Raw genomic sequence first — 13,316 nt, forward strand, 5'->3', positions numbered from 1 at the left:
TGTCAGAAATTAAGAATATACAAGGTGTATTAAGGAGATATCTCAAATTACTTATAAGAAATCACAATGACTCAAGGCAGGAAAAAAATACAGAAGCCTCATTTTCAAATACCTTCTGCCTTAATCATATGCTTGTGTCTTCAATTTTGTGTCTGTAAAAGGATTCAAGGATATCTTAATAAACACATTATATATATATTTTTCATTTTATAAGGGTTGAAGTCAAACCATCCATAAATAAAAAAGAAGGTAATTTGTGTGTGTTCATGGTCAGTCTTTGTTTATATGTGCTTCTGAGTGACATTTGTTTGTGCATTAACTTGTGTGTATGTGTGTTAGGCTTGAATAAACATATATCTTTATAGCCAGGGATGTGTGTGTGTGTGTGAGAGAGAGAGAAGAGTTTGTGGTTCAGTAGTGTTTGAGTCAAATGTACTTGATGTCACTGTCTCATACTGTGCCTACACAGTTTGTAAGACATGCCCTCTCCTTTCTTCACTGTTGTAGCATATAGTCTCATCCCATCTTCTTTATGCCCTTTGGTACCCCGCCTCCACCCTGCTACCACTCACAGCCTGAAATCTCCGCCCCACCTCGTCTTTGGTAGGTCACTGACTTAGCTTGAAAAGAGGTTATTCCTGGCCTAAGTTGTGTGGATTGTTCTAAAGGAGGGGGGGGAGCATGTGGAGGGGGAAATCCTTGCCAGCAGTCCAGGGTCTTGGCCAAAGCAAACTGGGTTGGCGCTGCTGGGTTTGTCTAACCCCATGACCCCTCCTCTGGGAGGGAAGGGAAGACTCTAACAGATCTAAGCAAAGAGCCAAGCACAGCCTGTGAAGGAATGTTTAGACCTAGGGCAGCACCCAGCCAAAGAACCCAGTCTGAATGACACACCACAGCCTTCTAAGCCATAATAAAGTGTCTCTGAGCATATGCAGAGTGTTTCCCTCACAAAATTTCCCCCCGCGTTTGAGAACCTTTAGGCACATCAAGTTGCTGTGGGAACTGATCTTGTGAAGGGTAGCCTTGGCAGTGTTGTGATGGGGGAATAGAGCTAATTGGCTCCTGTCTTCCAGAATGTGGGTCAGCTGTTGCCACGGGATGGGGGTGGGGGTAAACTGACAGGGGGAGAAAGACATTTGCTGTGCTAAATCAGTGCTGAAAAACAAATTGGGTGAAATCAGATGTGGACTCAGCAGCACTCGTTTGCTCTGTTGCAGAAAACATTTCTCCCTCACTAAATTGTCCTTTGGCAGAAATGGTGGTAAAATTAAGAGCTTCTAGAATCCATGCCTTTTAAGAGAAACTATCTTACATTGTCCTGTTTATCAGCCAGGCCTTATGGCTCTGGCTAGTAAAACCAGTCAGATAACCAGGTAATGGGTAACCAGTCTGGAAGCCAGTCAGTTCCACAGTCTACCATGTTTCCTCCCCTAACTGACCCACCAAGTTCCATTTTGAGAAATGAGCTTTTGGTCTTCTGGCAGGGAAGTCAACTGCCACACGCAGACAAAGAGTGTGAGAGGAAACTTATGGAGAGATGGGTTTCCATTCTTTCCCTCCCTTTTCTCTTTTTTGTTTCCGATTTTCCATTATCTCCACCTGGTCACCAGACAGGGCACAGGGGCGGGAGGGCTGAGAGGAGCACGATTCTGAGGGAAGAGCTCACCTCCTCCCTTGGCTGCCACCTCCCTGCTCTGAGTCCAAGGACAGCAGGGGGCTCCTGGCTGCCAAGCCTGGGTTGTACATGAGCGCCAGCAGCTCACAGAAAAATAAACCAAGAGGGAACAGCACCACCTCTACCAGATGTGGGGCAAAGAGCCCCACACCCCAGCTAGCACATTACCCTACTTCATTCCACCTAGAAAATCGGAGAATCTTGGATTTGAGGATTATTTTCCCTTGTCTCTTTGCTGTTGTTTGTTTTTGTTTCCTGGTCCACATGTTAATATTGTCTCACCCTCCTCGTACTTTCGATATGCAAGGTGTTCCATGATCTTTGCTTTACTTATCTGCATATCAACCCTTTGCAGTATATCTGTTCTATTTGGCAGATGTGAAGCACCAAAGGAGGATTTTCTGATAGCTCAGGTATAGATAAAGATTTAGCTCAGGTCTAAATCTAACAAAATTCACATTTGTTTGTTTGATTATTAAACCTGCTTAATTGCCCATCCCAGCCTGCACCAGGCTCTGGGTGATATACAATGTCTGTCTGTCTGTCTGTCTATCCATCTATCTATCATCTCTTGCATTTTTGAATCACCTAATCTCCACTATTTTGGGGCTCTGGGAGATGTCAGAATTGCAAAAACAATAAAAGCTATAAAAACAATATCAAGACATGTAATACATTAATTTACGCTCAAAAGGTGAAATTTACAGTGCCCTCTCAAGGCAAGGAACACTTAAAATCTGTGTTATGAAAATAAAATATTTCCCACCCTTTGTTTCCTCCCCTCCCCACTCCTGCTATTTGGGCCACCTTCTTCCAATACTGTGTGGTGTAATGGTTAGAAAGATACAGACCCTTGTTCAGATCCTCGTAAAGTAAAGTTGGCCAACCTACCTCCCAGGGTTGTTGTCAGGATAAAATGGGAAAGAGAGCCCCAAAGGATGCTCTGAGCTCCTTGGGGGAAGGGAAGGAGGAATGGATGTAAAATGCAGTCGGTTTAAAAGAATCCTTTCTGCAGTGGGAATCCGAATCCAGGGATAGTCTCAGCAGAGGAGAAGAATGTCTTGGCTGGCCTCACCCGCTGTGCAAGGCCTTGGCCTCTCTCGCCAGCCTGTGAACATGAGAGGGATCTTTGTTCATGGGCAGAGTTTGTTTTGCCACCTGTGTGTGACAAGCATTTTGAAGGGGGAGGGAAGGCTTTGATTCACCCTTCAGGGGGGGAGCAATGTTTGCGGACAGGCAGAGGTGGGATGAGGGGGAAGGCAGAGGCAGGCTGAATGCTGGCACCCAGATGTGTACTCAGAGGAACCGAAGGGCAAGGCCAGAGGGAAATGGCTGAGCCTGCAGATCTGGTACATCTTTGTGTGAGAGCAGCATCCTGGTGGGAAACAGCAGAAGCTTCACTTTTTGGCTTAGGCTGGCCGCGTTTTAGGAATGGGACCTAAATGGAACCAACAGGGGCTTGATGTTCAAGGACTGCAAGGCTATCTGGCCCATACTTCATATAGCTGCTTTGTTTTATTTCATAATAGTGTGAGCAACTAGATTCCCCTTTCTCCTCTTCAGAGGGACACAGTAGACAGTTTGATTGTCAGCAAGTTTATTTGGAAAGAAGTCCCACTGAGTTCCCTGGGATTTGAGAGTCAGGGAGGTGAATGCCCCTTAGCTACAAGGCTCACAGGGTACCCTTGGGGCACTTACTGTGCATATCTAGGAACCAGAGTTGCTAGCTTTGGGTTGGGAAATATCTGGAGGATTTGGGGATAGATCCTAAGGAGGGCAGGGTTTGAGGAAGGGAGGGGAGGAAGCCCAGAGGGGTCTAATGCCCCAGAGTCTACCCTTCACAGCAGCCATTTTCTCCAGAGCAGGGGTGGCCAAACTGTGGCTCTTTCACACATATTGTGTGGCTCTTGAAGCCTCCACCACTCTGTCAGCCGGCTTGGAGAAGGCATGTAAAGTTAAAGTTGCTGTCTTTCCACCTCTACCTCCCCCATCAATTTGCCTCCCTTCCTGTCTTGTGGCTCTCAAACATCTGACATTCGTGTCTTGCCGTTCTCAGATATCTGACGTTTATTCTCTTATGTTAAGCAAGTTTGGCCATCCCTGCTCTGGAACATGTCACTGTAGTCTGGAAATCAGCTGTGACTGCAGGAGATCTCCAGGCCCCACCTGGAAGGTGGCAACCCTAGCACCAGCCCATCTTCTGCAAACAGAAATGCCATTGTCAGAAGAGCTGCCTGCTGGGATCAACACCTCTGTCTTTCAGCCAAAACCATCTCACAGGATCAATGTGAGGCCCAGCAGGAACTCATTTGCATATTATGCCACACCCCCTGACATCACCATTGTTTCACACAGGGTTTTTTGTAGAAAATGGAGGGAAATGGCAAGACTTGAGTGTATGTTGTCTGGAGCTCATTGGAGGTTGGATCATAGGTTAAAAAACAGTGCAAGGACATGAGAGTCTTTTAGAGCACCTTGAGCATGTCTGCAGAGAAATACTGCATGAAGATATAGCAGCTTTCTTTTCTTCTGCCTCTCTCTCCAACCCCATCCCCCCACCCCCGCAGCTCACCTGGCAAAACTGAAGATTAAATGTAGCTATTTTCCCACATACAATGGTGGTACTTAAAATGCAAGTGGATCTCTTTTTTGCCTTGGAGTGTGTGGCAAAACATCTGATAAAATCCCCCCTTCCAACTGCAACTGAATGATCAGTTTGTCATGGGCTGTATTCAGGCCTCATTTTGAGCAGAAGTTCACAAGAGCCCAACTCTGGAACTATTGTGCTCCTTCTTTCTTACCCCACCCTCCCCAATTGCTTCTGGGCTCCATTGTTCAAACCTCCTGTGAGAATTTTGCTGAACTCTAAGATTTGACAAACTTTCTGATATTGGGAAAATAACCAAACCGTATAAAGCAGACAAGGAAATCTTTATCATGCTACTGTGGCCACATAGGAGAAAGTAATTTTAAAAGTGTGATGGGAGTAAGGTTTTATTATGACAATTATAATTCATGAAGCATTTTAAGGTAGAAGCTGAGTTAATATAGTTTAGTACACCTTCTGGTGATGTCGGGTGTGTGTGTGTGTGTGTGTGGCATATACAAATGACTGGCATATGCAAACGAGTGAGGGGCTCCTTCCTGCTGCCTGGGACCCGGGACGGGAGGCTGGGGGGGGGGGAGGGCAGGGAGCCAGAAGCTTGACTGCTCATCCCTTCCTTTCTCTGGCATATGCCACAGCGTATTTCTCTGTCTGGGGCAGTGATGCTCTGTATTCTTGTGCTTGGGGGGGCACAGTGGGAGGCTTCTAGCTCCACTGGTTGACCTCTTGATGGCACTTGGGTTTTTAGGGGGGGGGGTTGGCCACTGTGTGACACAGAGTGTTGGACTGGATGGGTCATTGGCCTGATCCAACATGGCTTCTCTTATGTTCTTATGTTGTGCTAATGAACTCCGGCACCTCTTTTTCTACAAAATGACCCCTGGCTGTATTCCAGGCTCAGATCAGAGATTGTTTCCAGTCTTCTCTGCCCTCCCCCTCCCTCCATTCCTGCAAGCAGCACTAGACCTGCATTTAATCATTATGGCCACCAATTGCCTTATAATTGCTGGTATTATGCTGGTGACTGGGGCACTTGCTCAAGAGATCGAGGGGGGTGGGAATTGGTGTCTTTTGTGCTGGTGAATTCCTGGCTGGGCAATGGTGTCTCTGGGAGACCTTGAGTGCTTAGAGACCATTGAAGACCCTAACATCCCTAATGGGTACAGGTAGCAATAGGGACCACATCCTGGTAAGAAGTATGCACTAATTGGGAAGCTGGTGGTGATCACTTTGGGACTGTAGAATAAGGAGGGGAGAACATATCCAGGCAGGGACAATTGGGCGTGAGGGCAGTGGGGGTGCAAAGGAAGATGGTGGCATCAAAGAACTGGATATAGATGTCACCCATCACCTCAAAGGGGAGGCTGTGAGGCTAAGGACTGAACAAAAAGGATTTTGGTTAGGAAAAACAAAAGATGGTTCAGATGGTGCTAAGAGCTACGCAGAAAGGACTGGGCTTACCAACCCTCCCCACCCATGTCTTTGAGTCGCACATTATAAAGGCCTTGTGCCCCCAGGTAAACTTGCCAACTTCCAGGTAGTACCTGGAGATCCTCTGCTATAATTGATCCCCAAGCAACGGAGGCCAGTCCCCCTGGAGAAAATGAATGCTTTGGAGGCTGGATTCTATGACATTCTATGAACCCCACCCTTCTCAGACTCCACTCCCATATCTCCAGATATTTCCAATCCCAGAGCTGGCAACCTTACCCCAATGTGTAGACAGCTATGATGCTCTAGGACAGGGGTGGCTCTTTCTATTGTGCGGGTCTCAAAGCCCCCACCACCCACGTTGGCCAGCTTGGAGAAGGCATTTGTCTCTTTAAATCACTTCTCCAAGTCAAGCCAGCCAACAGCATGGAGAATGCATTTAAAATTAAAGTTACTTTTTTTCCATCTCTCCCTTCAGCTATTTTCCTCCCTTCCTTCTCTCAAACATCTGACAGGGCATCCGGGGGTCAGGTCAGGGGGGGGCTTAATCTCCCTCTCTTCATGCACCATGGTCCCAATCCAAACCAGGCCCTTGGGGAGTTCTGAATGCAGAGCATCCGGAGCATGTCTATCAGCAGGTTTCATGGCAGACATGGGGGTGGGAAAGGGACAGGAGGATTTTATGTGTGAACCAGCCTTAAGAAACTGGGCATTTCCCATAAAGAAAATGTGGGAAGTTTGACAGTTTCTGGTTTTTTTAAAGACTGACAAGTGGCAACAGTATGGTTTTTCTCAGGGCTTTTGTTGTAGAAAAGGCTCAGTAGGAACTCATTTGCATATTAGGCCACACTCTCTGACATCGCCATTGTTTCACACAGGGATTTTGTAGAAAAGCCCAGCATGAGGCCATTTACATATTAAGCCACACCCCCTGGCACCAAGCCAGCCAGAACTGCGTTCCTGTGCGTTCTTGCTCAAAGCCCTGGTTTTTCTCCGCAAAATGTGCTTGAGACTTAGCTCTTCTAATTGGAATGATATTGACTTCTGATTTTGTCTTTTTTGATAAAGACGTGGGGAGAAATGAGTACATCAGAGGCTTACATGTAGGTCCATGCCAACATTCAAATGTGAAACTGACAAAATTCAACAACAGGACTGATACAAGCACGTTAATGATTCTGGGGGACTGGTGCAAGCACTTTCTGTGAAAACTGAAGAAGCAGCAGAGAAGATCTTTACCCATTGAACATATGAACATATGAAGCTGCCTTATACTGAATCAGACCCTTGGTCCATCAAAGTCAGTATTGTCTTCTCAGACTGGCAGCGGCTCTCCAGGGTCTCAAGCTGAGGTTTTTCACACCTATTTGCCTGGACCCTTTTTTGGAGATGCCGGGGATTGAACCTGGGACCTTCTGCTTCCCAAGCAGATGCTCTACCACTGAGCCACCATCCCTCCCCTAAGTTGGGATAATATTGGAAGTTGAGAAGATTGTTGCATCTTAAAGTCTTACAGTATATTATACAGTACATAGACTTCATTAATATGGACTTGAGTATGTATTCATATCATGATTTGCTGATAGAGATGTAGGAAATAACATGTTTTTGGAATTATTGTTATACATTGATAGCAGTAGTTATTTCTTCATGGCTGCTGGGGGGTTTTTTTTGTCTTTACCACCTGGAGGCTGGTAACCTTAGGCAACAGGGATGCAAGTGAGGTGAGGTTTGTTTTAAAAAAATTGCAGAAGGCATGGGTTTTGAGGAAGGACACCAAAGACATCCACAGCCACAGGATCTGGGCCCACCTGGATAAACTGAGATGATGATGGTTGCTGACATCCTTTTTCCTTAACAATTTGACCTTCCTATATTCTTGGGCATCTCCTGAACAGTAAAAGGGCTCAGATGGGGGACGGTGCCTTGTTTCCTGATGCATCACCTGAGCCAGCCAGAGCCCTTTAATCAACAATCAGTGAATTTGCTATAGGAACAGAATTCTAAACCTGTGCCTCTTTGACTGAAGGAGTGGGTGGGAAGATGAAAGGGGTGGAGCTCCTCAGCATCTCTAACACTCTTCACTTTGCCTTGGGTACCAGTCTCTGGAGAGGCAGTTTAGTCTCAAGCTCGGAGCTTTAGAAAAGAAACAGAAAAACCCAGAGAGAGAGAGAGCGCCTTGGGAATTTACAAAAAAAACCCCAGGAAGCTGGATGAAAGGGCAGAGAGAGATATAAACGAGGAGAGGGACCAGAGGAGCCCCGGAAATCGGCTCCTTTCCTTGGAATCCACCTTTTCAAACCTCTTCATCTCTAGAAGATCAGGTATGTAGAACTGGGAACACATTCGAGATGGGATGCCTTTTAATCGCTGCAGCCCCTGATAATACGTTGTTGGTCTTGCACAACATATGAATGTATTTTCAAAGATTGTGTCAAGGTCTCATCTGATTGAGAAGGGGTGTGTGGGTGTGGGTGCGTTTTTTGCTTGATCCGCAGTAGAGACTCAGATTTTGTGGTTAGTCGAAATGTTTTGGGTATTCTGGTTGTTTTTTGTTTTTTTAAAAACCCTCACAATATTTATATCCTGCTTTTCTCCCCAAAAAGAGCCCTGTGTCACAGAGTGATAAAGCCACAGTACTGCAGTGGAAGCCCTCTGCTCACAACCTGAGTTCGATCCCAGCGGAAGCTTGTTTAGGTAGCCGGCTCCAGGTTGACTCAGCCTTCCATCCTTCTGAGATCGGTAAAATGAGGATCCAACTTGCTGGGGGGAAAGTGTAGATGACTGGGGAAGGCAATGGCAAACCATTCCCGTAAAAAGTCTGCTGTGAAAATGTTGTGAAAGCAGTGTCACCCTAGAGTCAGAAACGACTGGTGCTTGCACAGGGGACTACTTTTTTTTTTACTTTCTCCCAAAAAGGGGACTTGAAGCAGCTTTAAACCATCGTTCTTTCTCCATGTTATCCTCAGAAGAACAGTCCTGTGAGATAGGTGAGGTTGAGAGTATGTGACTAGGCCAGGCTCAATGAGCATATGTCTCCATGACATATGAACATACCAAGCTGCCTTATACTGAATCAAACCCTCGGTCCATCAGAGTCAGTATTGTCCACTCGGACTGGCAGTGGCTCTCCAAGGTCTCAAGCTGAGGTTTTTCACGCCTTTTTGCCTGGACCCTTTTTAGTTGGAGATACTGGGGGACTGAACCTGGGACCTTCTGCTTCCCAAGCTGATGCTCTACTACTGAGCCACCGTCCCTCCGTAAAAGTGGAATAGATCTGAGTCCAGTTACACTTTAGAGACAAGCCAAAGTTTTCTGGGAGAAACATTTGAGAATCAAAGCTCCCTTCACCAGACACAACTGGAGTAGAAGTGGAGATCTAGCAAAGGAAGGTTTCAGACCTGGCTCTCTTACATTCTCGTCTGACACCGTAACTTCTTTACCATACTGGTCTTTCTTCTCCGGCAGTCTCTGTATGTCTCTTCATTCCTGATCCATTCCAGAGCTTAACACTGCTGAAGTTCTCTCTCTCCCTCTCTCTCTCTCTCTGTTGCACCTTCGTATTCATTACATAGGAATCCCTGAATAAGGAACATATAATACAGTGGGTTCAGCAATGCATGAAGGAGACGTGGTTGCAGAGGTCATGGCTCTCTTATTCAGTACAGCATAGGAGCGGCTGAACTAGAAGACTACTGAACTGGCCAACACGGCCAACTATATACAGTCCTGGGTTCCTGCGCTAGGACGCCATTGGATCGTTTGAAACAGCAGGGGGCTTCTGGTTGGACCAGGGCAGCAGGGATTTGGATCCTACTGCCTATTGTTCTAGAGCAGTGGTCCCCAACCTTTTTGGTCCCGGGGACCGGCCCCAGGGCCAGCCTGCTAACCACGGCCCCAGAACCGGCAGGGTGGGAGCACCCAATTCAGCCTCCCCCCACAGCATTTCCTCCTCCCTCCTCGGACCCCGTGCAGCCTCACCGCCCCCCGTGCAGCCTCGCCACCTCCTCCTCCCATTTTCCTCCCTCCTTCGCCACCACCCCCTGCGCAGCCTCGCCTCCCCCCCCCCATTTTTACCATTTTAAGGCCAGGGAAGGGGCCGTGAAGTGCCTCCCAGGCCAACTCCCCTCCCACTGATCAGCTGATGGGCAGGAAAACCACCGCCGCAGCAAGCCATGCTGCCCTTGCCTCCTTCCCTTCCCTGGCCTTAAAATGGTGAAAACGGGGGGAAGAGGAGGCGCTGGGGGGGGGGGGTAGTGAGGCTGCGGGGGGGGGGGGCGGTGAGGCTGTGTGGCCCTTTTCAAACAGGCCGTGGCCCGGTACCGGTCCCCGGCCCGGGGGTTGGGGACCCCTGTTCTAGAGTCCCCAAGCTCAGTCCTCAAGGCTCCAATGAGCCAGGCAGGAACACTAATAAAGAACACTCGCATGAGTCCACATACACAACAGAACAGGACTTTGAATGGTGCTGAGTTCCCCAAACAAAATTTGGACCACCCCAATTCACAAGCCATTAGATTACATTAGTAGATGGTTTGCAAATCAAGACGTAAGAATTTGTAGGTGCTTCATCGGCCTTCCTCTATGGCTCAGTCTCTGCCCCTCCATCACAAACTGTTCCTTCCACAACTGTGTAGATTTCCACCTGCTAGCTGGGCTGGTGCCTTCCACTCCTGACTCCTCCTTTTTGGATGTCTTGAAGGCCAGGTGTCGGTCTGGTGACTGCCCCAGTTTGCATTCATGCTGTTGCCTGAAGATTGTCCATAATCAGGACTAATATGAAAAACTGGAGTGGGAGGGAAGATCGAAGGAATGTTTATAATGAGCTTGTTTTACTGTAGAGGATGTTGAGCAGCAAGGAAAACCTGGCGAGAAATATAGTAAGCGATAATAGGAGCCTGAAATATCTGTGCCATTCAGCGCAGGATTGCTGGAGCGTCTCTCTGTGCTCCACGGAACGTGGCCTCTTTCCAGAAGTAGAGAGGATGCCTCGCACCAGTCCTGTGGCCTTGCCTTTCCTGGCGTCTCCACAGCCCCTGGCCACATACGAGCGTGGGCGTGACCTGTGTACCTTCGTGGCAACAGCAGCCTCTCACATCCTGCGCACTCTGCAGAGACCACGCAAGAGCCGGCCCAGCAAGAGGAAGGTGAACCACCGGCGGTTTCTACAGAACCAGATCTGCAGGTAAGGATGCCCAGGAATCTGTCATTTTCTTGCTCACCAGAAGGGGTGTTGTGGGAAGGTCACTGCTCTTGGAGGTGCTGCGATTGGGGATAGGGATGACCACAAGCTCTGCTGTGTCCCATAATGCACTGCTTCAGGGAAGCTGGAACTTGTAAGGAAATTCACAGGTCTGACCTAACCATCCAGAAGAGATTAAAGAAGCTTCAGCTAGGGGATGCCAGCCTCCAGGTGGCACTTAAGTAGTTATCCTTCTTAGCCCTTCCTGTATTCCCTCCAAGATGTTCAGGGCAGCCTCCCTGGTCCTCCTTTTCCACGTCAGCCAGGGCTTGCCCTAGACTGTCTGGCACCTTAGGCAAGGCTAACTTCTGCCCCCCCCATTTGGTGCCCCCAGGAGGCCAGCGCCCTAGGCAATTGCCTAGTTTGCCTAGTGGCAGGGCTGGCCCTGACCTCCGCTTTCATATCACTGTTGGCAGATCAACTCACCCTCATCTCCTTTCCTCCCTTAGGAGCTTTGTGGACATTGAGGCTGCGACCCGACGCTTGGCCACCTCCATCCTTTCCCAGGAGGCTGTGGCGCCCCCTCAGACACCTCCGAAGCCTCACATTCCACAGCCAATCGTGGCCTCTCCTGGCTCCTTTCTGGGCATAGCTGAAGCTTTTGTGGCTCCTGACCAAATTCCCAGCTGGGACCCTGCTCTCCACTCCCTAGTGCCAGATCCTGGCGAACTGTTTGAGCCCATTGCTAAAGAGATGGGGCCGTCAGCCGATTGCTGCGCCTTGTTTAACCCAGACTCTTTAGGATCCAGCTTGCTGGGACATGACCTCCAGCTCCATACACAGCCTTATCTGAGTTCTGCAGCCTCTGGAACTTTCACGGACCCAAATGCTTGCCTTCCAATTGCAGCCCAATGCCCTGTTCTCACCTCTGAACCAGGGGGTCTGGTCCTTTCCCCCTATGACCCTTGCATGCCCTTCTGGGACCTGGAAAAGTGGTGCCCACCAAGTGTGGATTTCGCCCACTCATCTGAAACTCCTGCACTGGATCAGGGAGACATGAGCACCTCCCAGCATCTCCCATCTTGATCTAGAGAGAAGAGGAGCCAGCAGCATGAGAGAAATACAATTTTCTTATAGTGCCTGCAGCATCAAGTGTCTTCCTGTGGTATCCTGTTTCCAGCTGATGGCTCAAAGACAAACCAACCAACAAAAAGCATCCTCTCCCTTCCATACTTTTTCATCCTTCTTCTGTCTCCTACAATTAGAATCCTTTGAGGGATCTGAATGTGTTCAAGGCTTAAAATGAAGACCAGTCATCTCTCAGCCATCACAACTGTTTATCAGCATAGCAAAACAAAGATGAACTTGGGGGTCTGTGTTGTTGTTGATTATTGCAACTGTGAAGTCACTGGGCAAAATCCTGCCAGTTTTTAAACCCATCTCGCATCGTTCCAGTCCTTACTACAGTCCCATCCGAGTTCCACACCCTTTTCCTCCCTTTGCAGGACTCACACTGTCCAACGTAGCCTTTTTGGTGGTTAGAGGGGACCTCATCTCCCTTTTTCACCAGCAGAAAAGCTGATTGGATCCAACCCATTGTGCTTACCTTGATAGCATTTTGCTTGTCCATAAGAATATTAATGTTACACCCTGTCCTTTCCATTCCCTGTTTGATCTTACTGTTTACTGTTTTTTGTTTCATAATTGTATTTACCAAGGTGAGATTCATTCTCATGCAGCTGATGGAGCAGGTTCTGTGTCACAATAAAAGCATCATAGTCTTTGAGGTGCCACAAAATTCCGGCAGTTTTGTTGTTGTTGTTGTTTTGCTGCAGGGTAATGCAGCAATCTCACAAGAATCTCTCTCCTACAAACATCCCTTCATTTCATGCATACCTCCACCATTTCCCTATATATTCCCCCTGTTTTCCCTTCTTTCCTCCCCATTAAACCTACGGCACAATCAGCGATCCTTGGTTTTTGCCTGAAAAAAAAAAATAGCATTACATTCAATTACGTTGGTTTAACTGTGTAATCTGATCTTCCATCTCCCAACATACTTTGCCATTCACTGTTAGTTCCTTTTCATTATACTTGAGTGCATGAGATGCTTAATCCTTTCTTTAACTGAACAATGGCAAAAGAGAACTGACATTTAAATACAATCTTGCCAAGGGACTAGCAGGGCCAGCGGCTGTGACCATTAAAGTCTTGCTTCTTACTGCCACCTAGTGGATTCTTCCTTTTTTGCACCCTAAGAGAAACATTTTCATAAAAGGGTGTCAAACTCATTTGTTATGAGGGCTGGATTTGATATAAATGAAATCTTGTTGGGCTGGGTAATATCGGGTTGGGCTGGGCCATGTGTGTACGTATTTAAGATTAGGTAGCAGAGATACAAACTTTATAAAGGACACAGACAAATA

At 47.7% G+C, this 13,316-nt stretch overlaps 1 protein-coding gene across 1 annotated transcript; it reads left to right on the plus strand.

Annotated features, from left to right (window-relative positions):
* The first annotated feature begins 10,675 nt into the window (after positions 1–10,675).
* C15H19orf85 (chromosome 15 C19orf85 homolog) lies at positions 10,676–11,976 on the plus strand. Its single transcript, XM_060254980.1, has 2 exons — positions 10,676–10,893; positions 11,400–11,976. The coding sequence occupies exons 1-2, from the start codon at positions 10,694–10,696 to the stop codon at positions 11,974–11,976; spliced, it is 777 nt and encodes a 258-aa protein (XP_060110963.1). The 5' UTR covers positions 10,676–10,693.
* Positions 11,977–13,316: the final 1,340 nt, after the last annotated feature.

The sequence above is a fragment of the Heteronotia binoei genome, chromosome 15, assembly GCF_032191835.1.
Source record: "Heteronotia binoei isolate CCM8104 ecotype False Entrance Well chromosome 15, APGP_CSIRO_Hbin_v1, whole genome shotgun sequence".
NCBI classification, from domain to species: Eukaryota; Metazoa; Chordata; class Lepidosauria; order Squamata; family Gekkonidae; genus Heteronotia; species Heteronotia binoei.